The following is a 23,740-nucleotide window of genomic DNA, read 5'->3' as shown; positions in this document are numbered from 1 at the left end:
AATGTTGGATGTGTGGCCTTGGGCCGTTGAGCAGGTTACTTGTATTTTCCAAACCCTCTTCCCTGTCTGTCAAAGGAGGACAGCAAGATATGCTTCCATGGGTTGTCGGCTCAATAAGACCATAAAAGGCCTAACCCAGGGCTTGGCACCGAGCAGGCAAGTAGTAACTATGAGCTCCTAGCTGTCTCCCGGGCCCTCTGCTCCTCCGGGGGACCCTGTGCTATTGGCCTGCCGTTAGCACCATTCTTTACCTCATGCTGCTAAACCAACGGCACTATTTGTGGCCATTTTTGGCAGATGACCACATCTTGTTCATTCAGAATTTCTTGTTCTCACTAAGGTATTTAACTCTCATTGACTTACTAACTGTGGTTGATTAATGACTTTCTTTGCAGCAGTGGAAGAGCCTTTGCAGCTACTGTCATTACATAACCACTTGGAATCTTGCAGCCGGAGGCCTGTGCTGGGTGAGGGAGGAAGTGGGAAGGTCTGGTGCTGGGCTGAGCTGGAGGGCGCCGAGCAGCCCATGGCAGACCCTCGGGGAGGTCAGGAGAGGCCAGGGAGGTCCGTCTTGGGCGGGGCCACTCTCACACCTTATTCTTCTTCTGTTTTTTCCGGCCTGGAAACATGCTGTAAACAACTGGTACTTGATGAACCAGGAGAGAGAGCACCAGCACACGCTGTTATCTGACCTGACGCTCTACGCCCCTTGAGGATGACATGTCCTCAAGTTCCCAGGGACTGATTCCACTGGGGAATCGAGGGAGAGAAGCCCCCTTCCTCCTCCTCTTCCCCCTCCTTGGCCCGCATTTCCTCTTGTGCAGGTACCGGCTACCACCAGGGGTTCTAGCTTCAGCTCTGCGGTTTCTTGCCTGCGGCCCTTGTTACTGGCATAGAAATAATTCGGCTGCTTACATTCTAATTCCTTACCACATGGCTGATTGGTTGTGAATGTACATTTTACTAGAACAACAACAAAAATATTTTACAAGCAATTCCTAGAATCTGGTGCTATACACACACGTGTAGGCGGCCTGAGCCAGGACGGGGCTCACTCGGGGGGAACCTCAGGTGCCGCGTCACTCTCCTCACCCAGGTCTTCCACGTCCGATTCTATGGTCAGAACCGCATCTGCTGGGGCTTCACTGACCTCCCTGGAGTAAGAGGAATAATGCCAAGGCTTTTACTCTCAGAAGCGGCAGGGAAACGTTCCATTATTTCCTTATTTTATTGTGGCTTTTCAGGGCCCCACTTGTGGCACACGGTAGTTCCCAGGCTAGGGGTTGAATCCAGCTGCAGCAGCCGGCCTACACCACAGCTCACGGCAACACCGGATCCTTAACCCACTGAGCGAGGCCCGGGATGGAACCCAAGTCCTCAGGGATACTGATCAGGTTCATAACCCGCTGGGCCACAAGAGGAACTCCTGTTCCCTCATTTGAGACCAGAACTTTACTTTGTCCCCCCTCACTTACCCCGCACCCGCATGGAGGACCTCTTCCTCATCAGAAGACTCCTTGTCGTGTAGCTTCTGGGCCATGTTTTTCTTGCGTGTGGCGTTGAGAGGTCTGTACATATCCTGAAGCCAGAGTGGCCGCCTTCTCCAAAAGAAGCCCTCCCTCTGCAACGCAGAAAGGGAGATATTAAGTCTGCACCTCCCCTCCTTTCTCTGGCCATGGCACTCTGTCCTCCTCAAATTTACCTCGCTCTCGCTCTCCCCCGAGCGTCTCTTACGCAGCAGAAAGCCGAAAAAGCCCCTTGGAGGAAAACACACACAGTGAGTGACACGTGCCCCTCCCACCTCCCTCGCAGCGTGCTCGCTCTGGTCCCACCAGGACTGAATGGATACCTCAGCCCCCAGTCCCAACGAGCCCAAGCACCCCACATCCGGGATCCCGAGAACAATTCCACGCACGCTGGCCTTCCCGAAGGTCTCCAAGTCTGTCCCAGACGGCCCCTCCGTGTCTCTGGGGAGCCTTTGGCATGTGGCTTCGCACGGAGTAAAGGCAGCATTTTCAGCCCCACTCGGCTTTGTGGCCCTTACCCAAGGGCCCCTGGGCAGTGCAAACACTGCCCAATCATGCTGGGCGGAAGAACATTAACTCTCTAGACGCATTTTACACGAGTCCCCTTCAGACATCGTTTCCCATGTGGCATTTGCTGGCGGGAGGGGAGAAGGTGATGCTAGTTTCCTAGGTGCTTTATCCCAGAAGCTGAATCCCACCAAGCAAACACCTGAGTCCAACTAGGAACGTTATCTAGCTTGCTGCCTTTGGTTGTTTTGTTGTTTGTTTGTTTGTTTGTTTGTTCCTTTTTAGGGCTGCACCCACGGCACATGGAAGGTCCCAGGCTAGGGGGTCAAATCGGAGCTGCAGCTGCTGGCCACAGCCACAGCCGCAGCCACAGCCACAGCCACAGCGATGCAGGATCCAAGCCAGGTCTGTGACCTACACCACAGCTCCCCAAATGCCAGATCCTTAACCCAGTGAGCAAGGCCAGGGATCCAACCCACGTGCTCACGGATACTAGCTGGAGGCGTTTCCGCTGAGCCACGATGGCAACTCCCAGGCTTGCTGACCTTCAAACTGCAGGCTCTCCCTGATGTGTGAGTGAATTGTGAGATCAGTTTCAAGGCCGTCACCAGCACAAAAACATAAAATACTCTTTTTCAATGCAAACAGAATAGAGAAAAAGAGTCAGAGGGCACGATAAGTTTGGCTTAGAAATGACGGAGGTCCATATAGCATGTGTGTCCTCAGTTGTGACCGAACATGAGGCCAAGAGCCCAAGCATGGTGTGGACAACAGGACGTCCCCAGGGGAAAGGGCCCGTCTTCTTTTTGATACTCACTAGCGGTGAGTCAATGGGGCGAGACATTTTCCCTTGCTCTCTCTCCTCCTCCTTATTGTAAAAGGGAGAGACAAACTACTGTCTCAAGCTTCCTCCAGTTAGAACTCTATGAGGTTTGGATAAAGCGGATAGAGAGTGGGGGCCGGAAGGCCAGCAGGACGACAAGGCAAGTTTGCTTGCCACTGTACAGGAAGGAGTCGTCTGCTCCATGTCATCCACTTGGAGGGGGCCTAGGAGCCCCCAAACCCCCAAAACCACGCGGCCCTCCCTACCCCGGAGCCTCCGAGAAGCCTCTCCTGGTCCGATGCCCACCACCAGCAGGAACGGGGACAACCCAAACCGCTCCCCCTCCACCCTCGTTCCTTAAAGGACTAGAGAAAGCGGATGAATCTGGACCAGTCTCATTCGAACTCAGCTTTGGCCGGGAGCTAATCCTGCTGGTGAATAAAGTATTAGGGTAAAGAAACATTCTTCCTGCCTTCAGTGGCTTCTTCCCTGTAAAACGAGGAGACTGAAAGAGATGAGTTCTACGTTCTCTGGTTCCAAAAAACTCTGTCTTAAAAGACCAGTATTTACCTTTTGCGTCCTACTTTCCCTTCCCGCAATGCCCTCTTACGAGAACAGACCTGTTTTGGAAGAAAACATGACCGTGATTAGCCATCACAACAATTTTCTCCAAATCCTTACTCATTCCATTTATTTTAGGTCTACCAGTCCCATGATAATCACTTCCGAGGCCAGGAATTCTCGCCTGTTTAATAGTCCCTTGGCTCGTCCCAAGGCCCTAACCTAGCATCTTGCATGCCGCTGGCAGTACACTTCGCCGACTGCTTCAGACAACATTCAACAGATAATTCCTAACAAAAACTCCCAGAAGTGGGAAAAGAAAATACAAGTATCCTCAAGAAACCTAAGCATTGTTTTCAAGTCCAGAACAAGAGTTAGAAGCCTATCGTGACGGCTACTGTTGATCACTGTTGAAGAGGTCCTCATCAACGCAGTAAGGACAGTGAAACACTGGAACGGAAAAGACAAACATACTTGAATGCGAAGCGATGGGCAACCTAAAAAAGACCAAAAGAATCCACCGAAATTGTACTGGCAGCAAGATGAGAATTCAGGCAGATGACGCCACACAAAATCAGGAGATCCACATCTAAGCCTCAACAGCTTCCCCATAGAACACAAAAAACTAGCTAAACAACAGACGATCGAGCCCGATGATAATATCAAAGAGCAGGACTCTTCCCTGCCAGGTATAAAATACATAAGGGAGCAGCTGGAATTAAGCCGTGTGCTACTGCTGCTTCTACAGGAAAAGATAACTGCATCAGCAGACTAGAGTCCGGATAAAGACAGCACTTCAGGTCAGTGAAGAAAGAATGAACCATGCAGTGAAAGATCTTACAACAAGTGGATTTCCAAAGAGGGGGGAACGTTAGATCCCCTGCGTCCACCCCAACAGATTCTAGGCAGATTATAAAAGCCCCCGAAGAAAATGTTAGACTCCTTTTATGACATGAGGAGACAGCGGCCTGGCTACCAAAACCTGCTCCCCAAAAGCCCTGAGGAGAGGACGGGCAGACACGGCGGCAGACTGTCCACACGCCGCCTACTCTTCCCAGCCCTTGCCGCCTTCTCCCCTGCACTCTCGCCTTCCTCTTGACTTATAAAACTCTTCATAACAAATAAATAGATACGGTCTTTAATTACACATCAGGGTTTCCCGTCTTTCCCAGTGCTTCTGTCTCCAAGGAGACAAGACAGAAAAGCAGAGTCGGGTGAGACTGGCTTCTGCTTTTGGTTTGGCCACCGGGGCCCGAAGTTGGTCTCCTTCATCTATAAAACGGGGTGCGGATCTCACCCGCACAGGGTTGTTGGAATTCAATCAGACACCACATGGAAAACTCTTCACCCTGCGCTTGGCATAAATCAGCGCTAAGTTGGTGCCACAGACACGGTGGTCAAATCTATCAAAGGCTCTGCTTGAGGCATCAGGCTCTGAAGGCGCTTTCCCGCCACAAGACTATAAAAAAAATACTGCCTCCGTTTTTTTTCTGACACTCTTATCCCTTTTCTTTTTTTTTTTTTCCACATTTATGGAAATATGTTTACTTAAGGTGAGAAATGGGGACCTGCTATTATTTTCCCCCTCAAGCCGTTAGGTAGCTGTTCTATTACCATGTATTCATTTTCTTCCACGGATCAGAGTATGAAAACACGACACTGCAAAAGTCTTGGAAACACATGGGTCTATGGACAATATCAATAAAAAGGCATACATAAGCTCAACCAAAAATGTGTTCAGACCTAGGTGATGAACACATGAAAACTCTTCTGAAGGACATCGCACGGCCACGCGTACATGGCATCAGATACCACCTGCCTAGAATGCTGTAACGATGTCAGTTTTCCGCAGATCAACCTACAAATTCCATGCAACCCTATTTATATCCAAGACAATTTGCAAACGCCACTTGGCCAGCTGACATTTGGTAGAGAAAATATGCAAGAATAGCATGTCACCTCTGGTCTTCTTACAAACCGAATTTGTCCAACTAGTCTAATGCCTTTTTAATCTCGGGTTCAATTCTACAGAGACCTCCTGGGAGTGAAGTTCCTTTAAAAATCCTGGGAATATACGTTTCAGTAAAAGAACCCCACGTATTTCAGTCCTCGTGACTAAAGAGGGGGTTCAAGCGGTAGTAAGTGGAAAGGTGGCTGTGCTTTTCAGTTTGCAGGTTCTGAATCTGACGTAATTGTTGTCCTTACCTCGATGAGACAGAAAATTACAATCAAAAGCATCACCACTACAGTCACAGATATCGCCAAGATGAGCTTGTTATTATAGCCATATCCGGGGACTTCTTTGGGGAGCTAAAAAAACAAAGCACAATTTTTTAAAACCAAGGGGATAGAAAGGATAAAAGCTAACTATTTTTAAACCTTCTCTAAATAATAGCTAACTATTCCTTTTTTTTTTTTTTTTTCCCGCCAGGGAGGCATGCAGAAGTTCTGGGCCCGGGATCAAATCTGTGCCACAGCAGTGACCCAAGCCACAGCAGTGACAGCCCTGGATCCTTAACCTGCTGCACCACAGGGGAACTCCAATAGCTGATTATTCTTACACTGTGCTAAAACCCCATCCTTTCAGGCGAGCAGCTCACAGGTTCTTAAGAACAGACCAAACCCAAAGTGTTATTAATCTTATGGCCAGCATTTCCTTCTACAACCTAGTTATCTTGTGCTTTTGGCCCTCCTCTCGTCTACCCTAGGAACAGTGCCACATGCCCTAAATGAGCAAAGAGGGAGGGCGCTGGCTTAGCCGGTCTCGTGGCTGAGACAAGAAACAGGCTAGGAGCCCCCGGTCTTCCTGCGTGGGCACTTTATGGGCCTGTCCTAAGCGGACGAAAAGTCCAGCTCCCATGTGTCAGGCATTGTCTTCACCTCACTCGACTCCTTCTGTTCCCCCTGGGCTTCTGTGTTCTCGTTGATGTAGTTCTCGGTTTTCCACTGGTCCGTATCCCATTCTGCCTTGGACACCTTTGCTTCTTGCTGCTCACTGAGAAGCTTCATCAGGAGGCCTGTCCTGGAGATGAGCTTGGCACAGGCCAGCTGCACTTGGGGCTCGGAGCAGTCCATCTTCAACGTCCGGATAACATGAGAAATGAGCCCCCTCACGTCATTGTTGGGGATGAGGGACTGCAGCTGCTGGTTCAGCTGAGCTTCAAACTGAGTCCCCGGGGAGGAAACTCCTGGGGCAATGAAGCTTGTGGGCTTGGAGGCCACGTCAGTGCCCACACCGTGGTACTCCCACTGTATTTTGTGGGTGTGTTGATCAGTAGGCATAACGTTGTCTGCAGGAACAGCAGAATATCCTGAAGGAAGAGTGCTCTGGGCGGTGCTTGCAGGGAGAGTGCCCGACAAAGTAGTTGTGCCTGAAGCAGTAGTAAGTTCTTCAAAAACAACCTGTGGAGTATTGTTTTCTGAGATGACGTTTTCTGTAGAAGGCTCTGAAGGAGAAAAGGATTGTGGAGAAGGCTTTTCCTGAGAACTGGGTTCTCCTGAAGGCGACGAAGCCTCTAGTGAAGGGGAATTTATGAGGCTCCTCACTGCAGAGGACAGAGGCCTCAAGGCAAACAGCGATCTGTAGCTTGAGATTTTGCCTGGGAACCCCTGGCCCTTTTTGGGAACGGTCGTTCTGTGAAGCAAAGGAGAGTGAGAGTTGCGGAAGGAGTACATCTTTCTGGGATGTGAGAGTGTTTTAGAAGTCTTCATATTTTTGACTCTTGCATTAGCATCTTCTAAAACAAAAATAGTGTATGATAAGTCCTTTGATTTCTTTTTGACCTTTCCTGGGGCTTCTGGATGGATAGAGGCAGCAGGCCTGCCCCTCGAGTACTGTTTCAGGAAAGAAGAGACTTCCGCTTTACGTTCCTTTAGGAGTAAAGCCTCTTTTTCCAAGGAGTTTGCCACTAGCTTCCCGGGCCTCTGCGCCACGTGCAGCTGGGCCAGTTCCCTGGCGGAGGGCCCCCTGAGCTTGCTTCCTCTGGCAGCGTTCTCCACCAGTGGCTGGGCATTCTCTTTGCCCCTGGGGCTCTGCCTTCTCATTTCTCTGAAGTGCCTTTTCTTTATGCCCCTTGGGCCCTCGAGGACCCTGTTCACCTTCGGCGGCCTTTTTTCTGCGCTCTCAACCTCTTCGAGGCTCTTCTCCTGTTGTCGGGCGGTTTCCAATTTCTCTCGAAGGATGTGGCGTCTCAGTTGGGGACTTAACACGTTGGACTGTATAAGCATGGCAGTTTTTTCTTTCCTTAGAACGTCATCAATTTTTTCCTGAATTTCTGCATCTAACAAATTTTCCAGAAAACGGAGTTGCCTCAATTTAGTTTCATAAGTTGAAATACTGGATTCAGGTTTAACAGAGGGGTTCCCGGTGGGGGTCTTCAAATGGCCCGGTGGGATGTTTGCCTCTGCTACATTTGAAAAGAGAAGCTGGATGAATGGCAGCAAGGTGGATTCTGCATCTTCTAGATTTCCCTCGGAGAAATACGGCAGGATGTAGTTGAGTGCACTGATAACATCACTTTCATCACTAAAGTCCGGCTGCTCATCCATGAAGCTCGACAAGCTGACACGACTTCTGCCTGAGGACGGCCTCTCTGGCTCAATAATCAGCTCGGTGCTGGTGTTCTTCTTCCGGGCTTGTAGCACCTTCATGAACGATCCTTCTGCGTGCCCTAGAGATGTTTCTTTATCTGTCAAAAAGGAAGAGACTGGTTCTGAACACAGAAGACTGATGGGGCAGCTCTTGTCCCATCAGCCACGTATCCCGGGCAAACACACTAGGCAGCAGCAAACCTCCGAGGGCCACTTAGAGAGGAGACAGAGAGACCCACACTTAGACCTACGACTGGCAACAACAACAGGTGGCAGAAGACAGCTTCCCAAAAAGTGCCTCTTCATTCAGAGAGCTCCATAACGTGAAATACAGCGACTACATTTAGGATTAGTCCACTGGACCCCAGGGGCCAAATGCCCAGGACTCGAGAAAAGCCAGGGCTGGAAGACAAACACTCCCGGACTCAGCTGGACCCTGCGGATCTACTGTGACTCCTCCCCCAGGCTCACACACCCCATCCTGTCCTGCCTCAGAAGCAGAGGGGCTGGCCCCGTCTCTCCACCTCTTCACTGTGCTTGTGTTCTGGCTGCTATCCCAGGGGACCGCGACAACACCTGCGGCTCACAGGGCCTCACCTGCACTTGTCCTTCTCCATCTACCCACCGAGTCCTTTGCCCGGTCCCTGCTTCCATATATCCCAGCCCTCACCACCGAAGGTTCTACACAGAAGAAGACACTATGTCCACCCTGGTTCTTTGCTACAATTTGGGCAGGGATCTGGGGTGCAGGTTGAGAGATTTTTCCAGGCTGTATGCCAACGTGGAATGTTAATACGTGAGGTCCTAAAAGGCAAGAGGGAAAAAGCAACTTCTGCCAGAAGCCTACTCTGCTTTCATTTCATTTCACTTCGCCTATTTCCAGCTCTGCTTGCGGAACCACCAAAGCTGCTCACTACGGGAAGGTGATGTGTACCACTGTGTAGCTGGGCTTCTCCTCCAGAGGGATGAAAAGAGTTTGGGGTGGCGGTGGTGAGGGTCAGGGGAGGAGGGAAGGGTCACGAGGAAGGAGGAGCCCAGACTGGCCGAGAGCCCACAACTGGCGACAGGGGCCTGAGCACTAGGCCACGACACTGAACGCCTCTGATCTTGCTTGCCCTCACCTGTAAAGGCAGACCAAACACGCCTTTTCTGCCCACTTCTGGGGGAGAAGGGAGCAATATAATTGGTTAAAAAAACTGAAAACATTGTTTTGAAAAAGAAGCAACATGGTCTTTATCTAAGTAGCAACGTGTCCTTTACAATGTGCTCTAGATCATTGATGGAGACGCGTATTCGAGCCATCTGGGCAGGAAAGCAGGTTTTGAAGTTGTTAAGGTAGTGTCAATAAATCTAATATACAGAAAAATAGTTGAAAGCACCCGAGTGTTTTGTGGGTAGAAAAGCTTGAGATTTAGAGCAAGTTCAGAGCTGGATGGTCTAAGAATAAAATAGCTCTCCTACCCATTCGAAGGGCTAGGTAGCAGCTTCGGGTTGTGGAACCAGAAACTCTCAGGTAAACCATAAACCATAAACCATAAAAGGGCACTGCTTACACTCTATCATACAACTGCAAACAAAACAAACAAACTAATCAGAACTACATTTACGCCTGTTGTAGAAGACAAAGGGTACTTGAGACTTAACGTATCTAAACTCAGTTTACACACTGTGGTGCACTGTAGGAATAAGTTCTCATTTGCAGGGAGCACCGAATATAGTATGTGGCCATTAAGGTTGACTCCCTTCCCCTCTGCATTCCTTCCTCTTGCTCCTTTATGTGGGTCACTTACATCAGGCAGCTAATGTAACTGAGCTGTTATTAGCTTAATAATGTAACCAAGAATCTGACCTTTAGCAAGGGAGTAGTTCTTAGAAATTTAGGGAGTTGGAGTGCTGAATGAATAAAACTATTGCAATTACACCATTCATTCAACAATCCATCATAACTGATTAAAAATAAACATTAAATAAACATTTAAAAATGTATCACCAGGCAATTCGGACTCACCACAACGCGCGCTGTTTTGCAGGCATCTGTCACAATGCAGCTTGACTGTCTTGCAGACAACTTCAATGCTGTTTTTAAATTGGCAGAGGCAGCAGGCCATATGGCTAGGCAAGATCCTATAAACGGAAATGCAGAGAATTAAATCTGTGGTAGAGGGGTTGGTTGAGCAGATACGAGAGGCAGGCCACAGCCACCACAGGGCGGGGCCGAAAGGACTTCTTAGGGCATATGAACTAGAGCATTGCACAGGGACTAGCTGGTCAAGGGCTGCTCTTGGCTGTTGTAAATAAATATGCAGGAGGACAGAGGTACCCAACAGAAGGATGACGATGGCAGTAGATATAGTGTGCCTAGACGAAAAAAGTGATACGTGTTAGAATTGGGGGACATTGGCCTGTAGTTTAATTCGGAAGTATCTCCTCCCAACCCAAAAGCTCACTGTGAGTTGACAGTACACAGCAAGAGGGCAGATTTCTAGGAGAAGTCTGAACAAGTCCCCAGCTTCTGGAGTCCCTTTCTCAATTCCTAGTTGTGAGTAGCAAATATATTAGAAGGTACTAAATAAAGAAACATTGTGTGGTTAAACAATAACAGAGACTGTATTGGCCAGATCTGGACAATCTGAACATTCAAAAGAAGAATGCGAGCATGACAATAAGGTATAACAGCATTAAGTTAAAGAAGGGCACACGAGTCCGTAATGATAAGTGAAAAGACAAGAGGGAGAGCTCTTCTTTACACAGTAGTATTAGCTAATAAATGCATAGGGAATGATAGAATTAGGAGCATCATCTTGGGAATTCCCGCTGTGGTGCAGTGGGTTAAGGATCTGGCTTGTCTCTGTGGAGGCGCCGCTTCGATTCCTGGCCGAGAGCAATGGTTAAGGATCTGGCATTGCCACAGCTGGAACACCTCTGGCTCGGATCTGATCCCTGGCCCAGGAGCTTCCATCTGCTGTGCGGGCGGCCAAACAAAAGGGAAAGTGCCATTTTGCAACTACCAATGTAATAACTGATTCAGACAAGGATCACCACTGATGCACAGCTGGGCGAAGAGCTGTTTGACAGTAGGACCCTCACTGATCCCCAAATGTCACCCCACAGATTATTTATGAATTACCAAGGGGGAAAATAACTTTCCAATGGAGCGATATGGAAGACAGCTCCCTAAACAAGTGATCAAATCTTGACCCACTGGGCCACCCAGAGGGAGGAAGTAGGAAGGATACAGTGTCTACGAAGCATTCGTCCCCAAAATGTTTACTTGGAATCTCATGAAGAAACAGACAAATCCACACTGTAGGGCAATGCACAAGACAACTGGCTTAGATTCTTCAAAGATGACAATTTCATAAAAGACTGAAAAAAAAAAATACCCGAGAAATACTCCAGCTTAAAAGAAACAAAGATATGACATGAGATGCCTAATCTCTGACTGGACTCTGTATCAAGACAAAACAGACTTAAAGAATGGTATTGGTGGAGTGTCCGCTCAGGTGCAATGGGATTCGGTGGCGTCTTGGGAGCACTGGGACGCAGGTTCGATCCCCAGCCCGGCACAGTGGGTTAAGGAGCCAGCGTTGCCACAGCTGTGGCTTAGGTTGCAACGGCAGCTCGGATCCGATCTGGCCTGGGAACCCCATATGCTGCGAAGGGGCCAAAGATATGAAAAGACAGTTTTCAAGAAACCGCATCTCAGGCAATAAGGTTCAGTGATCCCCAAGAGATGGGAAATAAGGAAGTGATCCCTATGATTGCCCTGCTCACTTCTTTGAGAGAGTTTTCAGGTCATCGGACAGGGAAGAGAAACCCAGTCAGAGACTGATGGACTCCCTGACTCAGGAAATGGAGCTGAGAGTCTGGGAAAACCAAGGTAACAGGGGTTCACAAAGCAGAGTACTAGAGAGAAAAGAAAGGCACAGACAGAGAACTCTGGAGACATGCAGAGGGATCTCTGGACTATTCAGCAAGGTGTTGGTCAGTGCAGGTGTGTGAGGAATTCCTTGAGGCCAAGAAAAGAACCACATTAAAGGATTAATCAGAATAAATGGGTATCACACAGCATGGGAAATAGTACCTGTTCCTACAAGCCAGACGGGAAAACCTTAGGATACTCAAAGGACTTGTCTCAGCAGTTTTTTTCTTCCTTTCTTTGCTTTTCTTTTTTCTTCCTTTTTTTTTTTTTTTTTTTTTTTTGCCTTTTCTAGGGCCGCTCCTGCAGCATATGGACGTTCCCAGACTATAGGTCTAATCGGAGCTGTAGCCACTGGCCTACGCCAGAGCCACAGCAACGCGGGATCCACACCGCATCTGCGACCAACACCACAGCTCATGGCAATGCTGAATCTTGACCCACTGAGCAAGGCCAGGGATCCAACCCGCAATCTCATGGTTCCTAGTTGAATTCATTAACCACTGAGCCACGACGGCAACTCCCCTCAGCAGGTTCAAATGATGAGCTCCAGATCAAAGGCTACTTGTGGTCATATCTAACAAATCTTAAAAACGAGACCTAGGGAGTTCCCGTTGTGGTGCAGCAGAAACAAATCCGACTAGGAACCATGAGGTTGCAGGTCTGATCCCTGGCCTTGCTCAGTGGGTTAAGGATCTGGTGTCGCTGTGAGTTGTGGTGTAGGTGGCAGACGCGGCTTGGATCTGGCATTGCTGTGGCTGTGGTGTAGGCTCGCAGCTGTAGCTCTGATCCCATCCCTAGCCTGAGAACCTCCACATGCTGTGAGTGTGGCCTAAAAGAAAAAAAAAAAAAGTGACAACAATAACAACAACAAAAAACTAGACCTAAAAAGATAAACTGTTTTGTTCCACCCAAAACAAAGCTCAAGCATTTTATACGAATATACAAATATATATAGCACACAATAAACTAAAATTCACAATGTCTGGAATTATGTGAAAAATCACCAAGCATGCAAAGCAACAGGAAAATATGTCCCATGTGGAAGAGAAAAAGTACTCAATCAAAGCAAACCCATAATCTGCACAGATGTTACCATCAGCAGAAAAGAACATTAAAAATTTTAATACATAGGAAAAAAGTTATTATTACTGTATTCCATGTGTGAAAAAAAATCCAGACTGAAAATGTTAAGGAGACGCATAGAAGACGTAAAACACACCCGAACTGAGCTTCTAGAGGTGAAAGCCAATTTCTAAATGAAAAAGATACAGGATGGGCTTAATGGCAGGTTAGACACTGCAGAAGAAAGCATCAGGAAACACTGAGGCAGAGAAACTGTCCAAAATGAAGCACAAAGAGCAGCAAAACAAAACAACACAAATGACACAAGGGCTGGGAGGGGAGAAATGAAAGTACATTATCTGAAGTTGCCTACGCGAGTCATGACTCTTATTAATGAAAATGACACATGAAAAAACCTGACTGAGGAAAATAACACAACAAACCTAAAAAATTTAAGTGAACATAAATGTAAGAAAAATCAACTTACAGCTTTTCCAATTCAAGGGTCATCATGAGGATACTTTCAACCGTTGTAAGTGACACTTGTGTTGTTCCCAGGTCTCTGAAGGAAAAGCCCAAACATGCATGATATAAACACAAGGACAAAAATTCTAGACTTAAAAAAGAAAAAAATGCCTAACATGTAATTACTTCAATTCTGGCTTCTTACTTGCCATAGATGATAATTCCAAAGAGCTCTTATTGACGAAAGTTAAATTGACTGGCATCGTCAAATTAATGACCTTGGTGTCGAACACTCCAACCTTTTAAAATTATTATTAAGGCTTCGTTTTGGTCTTTTTAGGGCCACGGGGGCGGCATATGGAAGTTCCCGGCCTATGCCACAGCCACAGCAACTAGTGATCCAAGTTGTGTCTGCAGCCTACACCACAGCTCATGGCAACGCCCCATCCCCAACCCACTAAGCGAGGCCAGAGATCGAACCCGCATCCTCGTGGATAATAGTCAGGTTCACTACCACTGAGCCAGGACAGGAACTCACACCACTTAGAATTTAAATTGTCACTGTTTAGGCAAAACACTCAATCTCCCATGAGACGGTGGTGATACTTACAAGTATCTCAGCGCTGGTAATTTATAAAGATACGAATCTTCAACTGTTGTCAAAGGATTATGGCTGAGAACTCTGAAAAAAATGGAATGGAATTAAAATTATCTGCATTTTTAATTACTTTCCTGAAAGTTTTTTATTCATTTTTTGGGTCTGGAACTTGAAGGAAAAAATCATTTTCTGTCTTTACTTATAAATCACCCTTAGAATCCTTAAAACACTCTTTCTTTGGAAACTACCCAAGTATCCAGGAGATAAAGAGAAAGAAATAGAAAAAAAAAAAGTGGATAGCAAAGAAAAAACACTCCAAAGAACTTTTCAGGTCAAAGACCCTAGAAGTGATTATCCTGGCAGGAAGTCCTTGCTCTCTAAGAAATGCTATTTTGAGGGTTGTTTTCTTTTTTTTTTCCCCTCCCACTTTTCTCGCCATGCGGCACATGGGCTTCTCGGGCCAGGGATCAGATCTGAGCCGCAGTCATGACCTAAGCCACAGCTGCAGGATCCTTAACCCACTGTCAGGTGGGGATCAAACTTGCAACCCAGCGCTCCCGAGATGCCACCAATCCCGTTGTGCCACAGCAGGAACTCTAAGGAATGCTAGTTGTAGTGTCCTCCATAATTCAAGGTGGTTTTCACCTCTAGAATTTTTTTTTTAATTTCATGGTTTAAACTGCACAGTTAAAAACAAAAATAGGACCAAATCCTTGGTTTTGGAGACAAAGAAGAAGAGATAAGTCCAAGAGAAACTGGTAAAAGCCATACTCCCATCACACAGTCCCGTGTGTAACCTTTTTGCTTTGCTTTTCTTCTCCTTTCTTTGTTTTAGAGCTATACCCACGGCATATGGAAGTTCCCAGGCTAGGGGTCGAATCGGAGCTGTAGCTGCCGGCCTACACCACAGCCACGGCAACACCAGATCCAAGCCACGTCTATGACCTACACCACAGCTCATGGCAATGCCAGACCCTCAGCCCACTGAGCAAGGCCAGGGATCGAACCCTCATCCTCATGGATACCAGTCGGATTCTTAACCCACTGAGCCACAACAGGAACTCCTTAGAGATTTGAAACCATGTGGCAGGCAAATCACTGAAAAAGGTGGAGGAGTAACATCTGAAAGTTCATCATCCCTCTACAACAACAACAACAACAACAACAACAACAAAATTGGCAAAAGGGGTCAGAATCACCTGTTTAGAACTCTGGAAATGTAGCCAACAGGCTTGCAGCAATTTAGTTTAAGGAAAACAAATTAACTTCTGTAAGAACAGTGAGATGGGTTGTTTTAACATGTCCTAGACCTCTGCTCTCCAGGCCAGTGGTGGCCTTGAAACAGAGCCCACGTTCCCAGTCCCAGAGGGAGCAGAACGGAGCTTGAGTTCCCTCGAAGACTCATTCCCAAGGCACCGCCATTGTTTTACCTGTCTGGTGGTTCCCTGGAAGACCTCACTTGAAAGGCTCGCCTTTGACCTGACTGACAGCTGCCTGGTGCTAAAAGCCTCTCCTCGGGTGGCATTTTGGAAAATGTTTGCAGGTCAGTGTTGTAACAGGGCAGTTGCATGAAGGCGTAGGTAACCGTTTGGGGCAAAAACCTGCATCACTAATAACTATGAGCATTAAGAAATGGGGTCAGCAAGGTTGCAGGATGTAAGAGCAATAGGCAAAAATTAGCTGTATCTCTATACACGAGTAATAAGTAAGCCAAATCAAAATGAAGAAAACAACTCCATGTATAACAGCATCAGTAAGAATAATATACTTAGGAAAAAACTTTAACCAGCGAAGTGCAAGACCCACGCTGCAAAGTGCAAAACATCGTTGAAAGACGTTGAAGATCGAAATAAACGAAAGACGCCATGGTCACCGATCCGAGGACAGCATTATTAAATTTGTACTACTTCCCAAATTGATCTATGTTTGCAGTGCAATGCCTACCAAAATCCCAGCTGATTTCGTTCCGGAAACTGCCAAGCTCATTCTAAAATCCACATGGCAATTCAAGGGGCCCAGAACGACCAAAGCGATGTGGGTAAAGAGCAAAGTGGGAGGACTCACCCGTCCTGGTTTCCAAACCCAGTTCAAAGCTACTGCAATCACAGGGTGGTACTGGCATGAGAACATACACGGAAATCAACAGAACAGACCTGACAGTGCGGAAATAAATCCTCATATTTATGGTCTATCGACTTCCAACAAGGTGCCGCCGAGCAGAATTCAATGCGGAAAGAAGAGTCCTAAATGGTGCTGGGACGACTGCACACCCACACACAAAATAACAAAGCTGGACTCCTACCTTGCACATCACATATGAAAAGTAACTCAAAGTGGATCAAAGAGCCAAGTGTGACAGCTAACGCCACACAATTCTTAGAAGAAAACCCAGGAGTAAATCTTTAGGACCCTGTCCTAGGCAACGGTTTCTTACAAACAAGCAACCAAAGGAAAAACCAGGTAAATTGGACCCTGTAAAAATTAAAAATGTGTGTGCTTCAAAGAACACTATCAAGAAAGTGAAGAACAGCACACAGCATGGGGGGAAATATTTGCAAATCATTTATCAGGTAAAGGTCTAGTATCCAGAACATCCAGAATACACAAAGAACTCTTACAGCTCAATAATAAGATAACTAACTTTACTTTTTTGCTGTTCAGGGCCAAACCCATGGCCCATGGACGTTCCCAGGCTAGGGGCCGAACTGGAGCTACACGTGCCAGCCTACGCCACAGCCACGGCAACGCGGGATCCAAGCCATGTCTGCCACCTACACCACAGCTCACGGTGACGCCTGATCCTTCACCCACAGAGCAAGGCCAGGGATCGAACCTAAATCCACATGCATACTAGTCTGATTCGTTTCTGCTGTGCCACAATGGGAACTCCAAAGAGAACTAATTTTAAAATGGGCAAAGCAGAGTTCCCTAGTGCCTCAGCAGCTTAAGGATCCATTGTTGTCACGGCTGTGGCTCCGGTTCAATCCCTGGCCTGGGAACTTCTACACACTGTGGACATGGGCAAAAAGGAAAAACTACAAAAGCACAATGGGTAGGAGTTCCCATTGTGGCGCAGCAGAAACAAACCGGACTAGTATCCATGAGGACACAGGATCGACCCCTGGCCTTGCCCAGTGGATGCTAGTCACATTCCTTTCCGCTGAGCCACGACAGCAACTCCTCCTTCACTATTTCTCAATAACTCGTCCATGGCCTTGGTCCCATCAGCTCAGTGTTTCTTCGTAACCAGACAGTCCTTCTCTAACTGAGAATATTACCCTTGTGTTTGTCCCTCGTGAAATCAAGACATAGGACCACTCTAAATGATCCTATCTCCTCTTCCCGTCTTTAGTGTAGCCTCTTCTTCACTAAGGCTGTGTCTGGGCAAAAGGGAGAATGAGTGAGAACGGAGTCCACAGCTCAAGCTGGGGGACTCTACAGCAACCGTTTCCCCACAAACCACAGCACAAATGCTTTTACATGCACAGTGGACACGGCACTAGGGATCATTTCCATTTTGGTCTGACTCCCTCATTTTATAGATAGGAGGTGTGCTAACTCCTAGGCCATTGCCTCTTTTATGTTCATGAGCTTATCTTCACAGGAGTCACAGTTTAAGACACGTTGTTCTAAGTGATTTCTTCAAATGTATCTTATTTGAGGAAGAAAACTCCAATACTTTTGCATAAGCCTTTTGCTGTAGAACAATGGAACAGAATAAAGGCAACTCACAAAATAAGGGGACATTTCTTTCTTTCTTTCTTTTGTCTTTTTAGGATCCTACCTGCGGCATTTGGACGGTCCCAGGCTAGGGGTCCAATCGAAGCTACGGCTGCCGGCCCACACCACAGCCACAGCCACAGCCACAGCCACAGCCACAGCCACAGCCACAGCCACAGCCACAGCAATGCTGGATCCGAGCCACATCTTTGACCTACACCACAACTCCTGGCAAAGCTGGATCCTTAACCCATGGAGCGAGGCCAGGGATCCAACCCGCAACCTCATGGTTTCCAGTTGGATTTGTTTCCGCTGCGCCACGACGGGAACTCCAAAATAAGGGAACATTTCTTGCCTGTTGCTTTTTTCTCCAAACTCTTCTCTACAAGTCCAGACAGACAGACTACATTTCCTTTCGGTGAACTGAGGAGACTGAGAAGAACTGAGGGCTGAATCACGTCATCACTGCCCTGAATGTACTGAAATCCTAACAGCTGAAGCTGAAAACCATCCAAAGAAGGCAGTGAACAAAACTTTAAAAACAGGGCAAACTCCAAAACTATCTGTGCTAGAATCCCAGGGCAGGCAGGGAAAACTGGGTCCTTGGCAGAAGGCAGTCAAAGAAATAAGCAGAGAGATCCTGACCCTGTTCCAACATGTTTGAAGGACTTGGGGACGAAGCACCCCCTTTCCCTAACCCTTCTACACAGCTTCAGCAGCCATGAGAACATGACTCCCCACGGGAGACTTCTCAATCCGAGACCTCTAACTGCACCACATGAACCCTCTCTCAGGGAATCCGAAATGGTGAACCTGTATCTTCATCAAAGCCCTGAGAATAGCCTTGAGGAAGAGTCCCTGGCAGTCGGGAACAGTGGAAGAAGCAAGCGCCGGGGAATCAGGCAGATCTGGAGTTGCATTCTGGATGTCACCTGCTGGGGAAGTCACTCGAGCAAGAAACATCTCTGAGTCTCAGGACCATTTACCTCATAAGGCAGTTGGAGGATTAAATGAAAGAGCACGTGCAACGCACCTGGCACAGGCTGGGCACAGAGTACGTGCTCAGCAGTAATGACGTCACAGCTGCACTGGCCAGTGGCCGGTGCAGATGGGGTGCCCAGGGGTGGCACGCCAGGAGTGCCAGAAGCAAGGAACTCTCACAGGGAAAAAGAACTCCCTGCTCTAAAGGTCCTAGTCACGTTAGAAACCAACGTCGGGATACAAGGCACAAAAAGCCACATTGCCACCATTTACCGCCTTTGACAAGGACCTGCGGAGCTGCATAGGAAATCACTGGCAGGCTCCTAAGCGGTTCTGCCACTTGTTAGTGGTGTGAATCTCGGCAAGTTATCCAACGTCTCCGAGTTGCCATTTCCTCATCCCCACAATGGGGATGATAATATCTGCGTCACGAGAGTTGCTGGGATGAGAACCCTGAGATATTATGTGAGGTAACACGTGCTCAGCACTGACTATATACCAAGCACTACTGTCTTCCTTGTACAGTAAGGAAAAGTACGGCATGGTGCCTGGGACAGAAGTACTTGTTAGGGGGCAGAGGAAGACTCGCTATGCTTCTGAGAGAAGGAAGATTTCTCGCGATACAGGGGGGAAGACGAGGAGGCAGCTGGGAAGAGAGGAGAGGAGAGAAGGTGCTGGAGTTCCCGTCGCTTGCTCAGCCGTTAACGAACCCAACCAGCATCCATGAGGACGCGGGACTGATCCCTGGTCTTGCTCAGTGGGTTAAGAGCCGGCGTTGCCGTGAGCTGTGGTGTAAGTCCCAGACATGGTTCGGATCCCGAGTCGATGTGCTTGTGGGGTAGGCCAGTGACTACAGCTCCCATTCAAGCCCTAGCCTCGGAACCTCCACATGCCACAGGTGTGGCCCTGAAACGGGGCGAGGGGCCGGGGGGGAGGTGAACACAGACATTCCAGAGGAACTGGTTGGTGCCCCTTCCTCAGGAATCTTTCCTAATGCACGACCCACTTTCTCCTTCGGCCCCCACCCACACCTGGCCACCCGGCTGCAGGGCTTTCACGTTTCCCCATCCACATCCATCTTTCTCCTTCCAGTGCAAACGTTTCTCAGGGACAAAGTCCCTGTCCTAGTCTTCTTCATACCCCAGCACTTACTACAGCGCTGACACTCAGTGGGCATGGCCCTCGGTAAATCACTGGGCATGAATTCGTGAACTTTCATCCACTGTGATTCCACAATGCATTTTCCCGCGTTGCCTACGTTACTCGGATTCTCATAAGGCACTCCCCGTGTTATAAAAAGTTCAGAAAATGTGCTGCGTTTAAGACCCTGTATTGATACTGCTACTACAACCTCCTGCTTTAGGGACCCAATGGGCCTGCTCTCAGATGTGTCAGTTCAAAAACAGAACAAAACGAAACAAAACCAAGCAAAACAAAACGAAACACTGACCCTGGAGCTCCTTCCCCAAGGTCGGCACCAGCAAATTACCGAGGGGATGAGGGAGGCCACCACAGACAGGCATCCGCAGGAACTGATCCTCTAGCTCCAGACCACCCTCGACACCTGCATTAATTAACCTGAAATGAACTATGTGAAACTGGATTTCTGAATTCAGCGAAGGGAGTCTTTTCCAAAGCCAGGTTTAGAAGAAGCTCTTCACCTTAAGTCTAAAATGCCCATTCAGGCCCCTGAACATACCTGCTCTCATTCCCTGGAGTCACAGAGAAATCACAGAATGTCCTGGCTGCACGAGTATAAAACCCACATCTCCTACTGAAGAGCAGTCAGGAAAGAACGTATATAGAATTGTATATACTTGTATGTAATGTATTGTCTTCATGTCTTCCACACTACAGCTGAACACAAACCACATCTTTTTCCGTATCTTGAAGGTTGCTATTGGCCAAGAGAATTCACGTTCCAGGTATGTACTTTCTGAACAATAATGTTCTGGGAGGTGGGGAGAGAAGGGCCTGCCTGCGGTGGGTGTTCGGGAATTCGTTCTGCTTTGCCACGTCAAAGAAGCTAATGGTTGAGGAAGCAGCCACACCTTTTGCTCCCTGAAGAATTCTGTGCTCAACTCAGTTATTGGCAGCTCTGTGTTGCGTACTCAGTTATAAGCAGCTAGGACTTTGCCCAGGAGCAGGAAGCAAAGTTAAATTCAAAAGGAGAACTTCACGGACCATGCGCATACTGGAGCAGCGGGACTGGGATTAGCCATGGGATTCCGTGACAATGCTAACCTGGCTGTTTTGCTTGGTTCTCTGGTTGCCCATGCCCAAGACCAGTACTATGGAAAGGAGAGCATTTCATTGCTGAGTTAGACCCGGCTCTTGGCCTCTTTGTACCTTAGTTTCCTCACTTGGAAAATAAATACAGGGACCTCAGGATGTCTTTTCTGGAATTCATACTGGACTTTGATTTTTTTTTTTCTTTTTCTTTTTTTGGCCGCCCCGTGGCATACGGAATTTCCAGGCGAGGGATCAGATCCGAGCAGCAACTGCAGCAATGAAGGATCCTTAACCCACTGTGCTGGGCCAGGGCTCAAACCTACATCCCAATGCTCCTGAGATGCTGCTCATTGCTCCACAGCGGGAACGCCCATCTTAGGTTTTAATGCATAGGGTTCTTTTTACATGTATTCATCTTCTATTGCACTTACAACTTGTGTAAAAACTGCATTCCATGCCAGGCTTGAAACGTTCCAAAGCTCACCTCTGTGATTAAATTGCAACCAAGATTTCTACAAAAAAGACACAAGCAAAAGAAGAAAAAGATTTATTCTGTCCGAACATTTAACCATTGGCAGTAATCCTAATCTATACAGGATGACACATAACCTCAATACTCCCTCCACACATTAAAGAACTCTCACTGCAGAGGACATCTGCTTGGGATTTATACATGTTCATGATTATTTACGTGGTGCATCAGATACAAAAGAGCAAAGGTGCAATAAATATTTGTGCCTCGTGATCTTTATTTCTCCAGAGAAGGGCAGCACGCTTGACATTTGGGGCTGGATAGTTCTTTGTTGGGGGCTCTCCTGTACACTGCAGGATGTGTGGCAGCATCTCTGGCCTCTGTCCACTGGATGCCAGCAGTACATCTACCGTTCTGACAGCCAAAAATTATCTCCGGACATTGCCAAATGTCGCCTGGGTGCAAAATCACCCTGGTTGAGAGCCACTGCTCTATGATTAGTCACTCCGATATGTGCAATAATTCCCAGGCTAATCTTTACTAGAGACAAAAAGAGATTTCCTCCATCGTTTTTGTAGCAATTTTAGTATTCCAAAATGAGTAACAAATTACTTTCATTAAACAAATAGTCTTTATAACAATTCCAACATAATGACGTTTATAGTTGCAACTTACACATATTGCAAAAAAGGTAGCGATTCAAATGTACGTCTTTCAATAGATTGTATTTTGTTGCAGGATAAGTCCCTAGGAAAAGGAAAAGGAAAATAGCGCCTCAATTAGCTACTACATTTCCAATTAGTAGGAATAACCAGTAGAGCTTAGAATGATACCAATGAATAAGCTGCTTTTGTCTCAATGCTAAACCTTAGGAAATGTGACTTGAGCCTTCCAGAGCCCCTAACCCTCTCTTCACCTCTCTTAAGTGTCACACCTTCACGAGCTTCATAAGCAAAATATACAACTGTAGACCTTGATAGATCTTGGAGGTAAGCTTTCCCGAGAGCAGAAGACTTGATAAGATGACCTTTCATGGTCTCCTCAAAGTCTAGATGATGAGCTCAAAGTTTTAATCTCCACAAGTAATTTCTTACAGCTAAAAAGAATATTCTTACATTTACACCCCTCCCAGTTTCATCATGTTTTTCTAGGCCAATTCAACACCAGAAGAAATCAAAGATATCCTTCTTGGGAGCTCCCATCGTGGCTCAGGGGAAACACATCTGACCGGCATCCAGGAAGATGCGGGTTGCATCCCTGGCCTCACTCAGTGGGTTAGGGAATTGTGAGCTGCGGTGTAGGTCACAGACACGGCTGGGATCTGGCCTTGCTGTTGTAGTCTGGAGGCTGCAGCTCCAATTCGACCCTTCGAACCCTAGCCTGGGGAATTTCCTATGCCACAGGTGTGGCCCATAAAATAAAATAAAATAAAATAAAATCATATCCTTCGACACAACTTGAAAGGAAGGTACTCCTCTCGTTAACATGTAACTCCAAACTAACCCAGTACTGTACTTTCTTTTTCATACTGACTTTCACTTGAAAATACTCACTGTTGACCGTAGTAGCTATCTTACGTCCTAACGATTCCAGCTTAGTCTCTCATTTCATCTGGGTGGGTATAACTGTCTTCTGACTGGTGTTTGCATCACTAGTCTCTCCCTTTCTAAGCCATCCTGTACACAATCGCCACATTAACTCTACACAGGTGATTCTCAAATATCAGCATCATTTGGGAACTCACTGAAGATACATTGTACTCAGCGCTACGCTGGACCAATTGAATCGGTAACTATGGGGATGGAGCTTGCGGGGTTTTTTTCCTTTTCTTTTCGTCTTTCCAGGGCCACACACACGGCATATGGAGGTTCCCACGGTAGGGGTCCAAGAGCAGGTACGGCTGCCAGCCTACACCACAGCCACAGCAATGCGGGATCCGAGCCTTGACCGTGACCTACACCACAACTCAAGGCAAAGCCAGATCCTTAACCCACTGAGCGAGGCCAGGGATCCACCCTGCACCCTCATGGATGCTAGTCAGGTTCGTTAACCGCTGAGCCAGGACGAGAACTCCCTGGAGCTTGTGTTTTAACAAGCCTCCAACGGATTGACTCTGTTGCAGGCTAAAGATTGTTCTAGAGCTCTGCTCTGGTAACATGACAGGGCATGTTATCCTTGGCTCAGCCTCCCAAACCCTAGAGGATCAGGCTCTAATCGCCTACTCTCCCTACTTGTACTCTACAGGTACTCAACAGTATCTTTTCCGTGTTTCGCCTTTCTC

The 23,740-nt window shown here is 47.5% G+C and overlaps 1 protein-coding gene across 2 annotated transcripts in view; it reads right to left on the bottom strand.

Moving 5' to 3' along the window:
* Positions 617 to 23,740, bottom strand: part of LOC100626147 (leucine-rich repeat-containing protein 37A-like) — a 41,209-nt gene continuing 18,085 nt past the window's right edge. Inside the window, exons 5-15 of one of the 2 annotated variants that reach the window (XM_021066830.1) lie at positions 22,135 to 22,206; positions 21,419 to 21,499; positions 14,067 to 14,138; positions 13,479 to 13,553; positions 10,016 to 10,131; positions 6,298 to 8,105; positions 5,623 to 5,727; positions 3,427 to 3,476; positions 1,703 to 1,757; positions 1,476 to 1,621; positions 617 to 1,154 (exon numbers count right to left, since the gene is read on the bottom strand). In XM_021066830.1, coding sequence (XP_020922489.1) covers positions 1,052 to 1,154; positions 1,476 to 1,621; positions 1,703 to 1,757; positions 3,427 to 3,476; positions 5,623 to 5,727; positions 6,298 to 8,105; positions 10,016 to 10,131; positions 13,479 to 13,553; positions 14,067 to 14,138; positions 21,419 to 21,499; positions 22,135 to 22,206 — 2,683 coding nt within the window. In that variant the 3' untranslated portion in view covers positions 617 to 1,051. The remainder of the gene's footprint in view (positions 1,155 to 1,475; positions 1,622 to 1,702; positions 1,758 to 3,426; positions 3,477 to 5,622; positions 5,728 to 6,297; positions 8,106 to 10,015; positions 10,132 to 13,478; positions 13,554 to 14,066; positions 14,139 to 21,418; positions 21,500 to 22,134; positions 22,207 to 23,740) is intronic. The other variant, XM_003358010.5, reaches the window with a different exon arrangement.

The sequence above is a fragment of the Sus scrofa genome, chromosome 12 (assembly GCF_000003025.6).
Source record: "Sus scrofa isolate TJ Tabasco breed Duroc chromosome 12, Sscrofa11.1, whole genome shotgun sequence".
NCBI classification, from domain to species: domain Eukaryota; kingdom Metazoa; phylum Chordata; class Mammalia; order Artiodactyla; family Suidae; genus Sus; species Sus scrofa.
The sequence above is the reverse complement of the archived record's forward strand: the minus strand, read 5'-3'. Positions and strand labels throughout refer to the sequence as shown.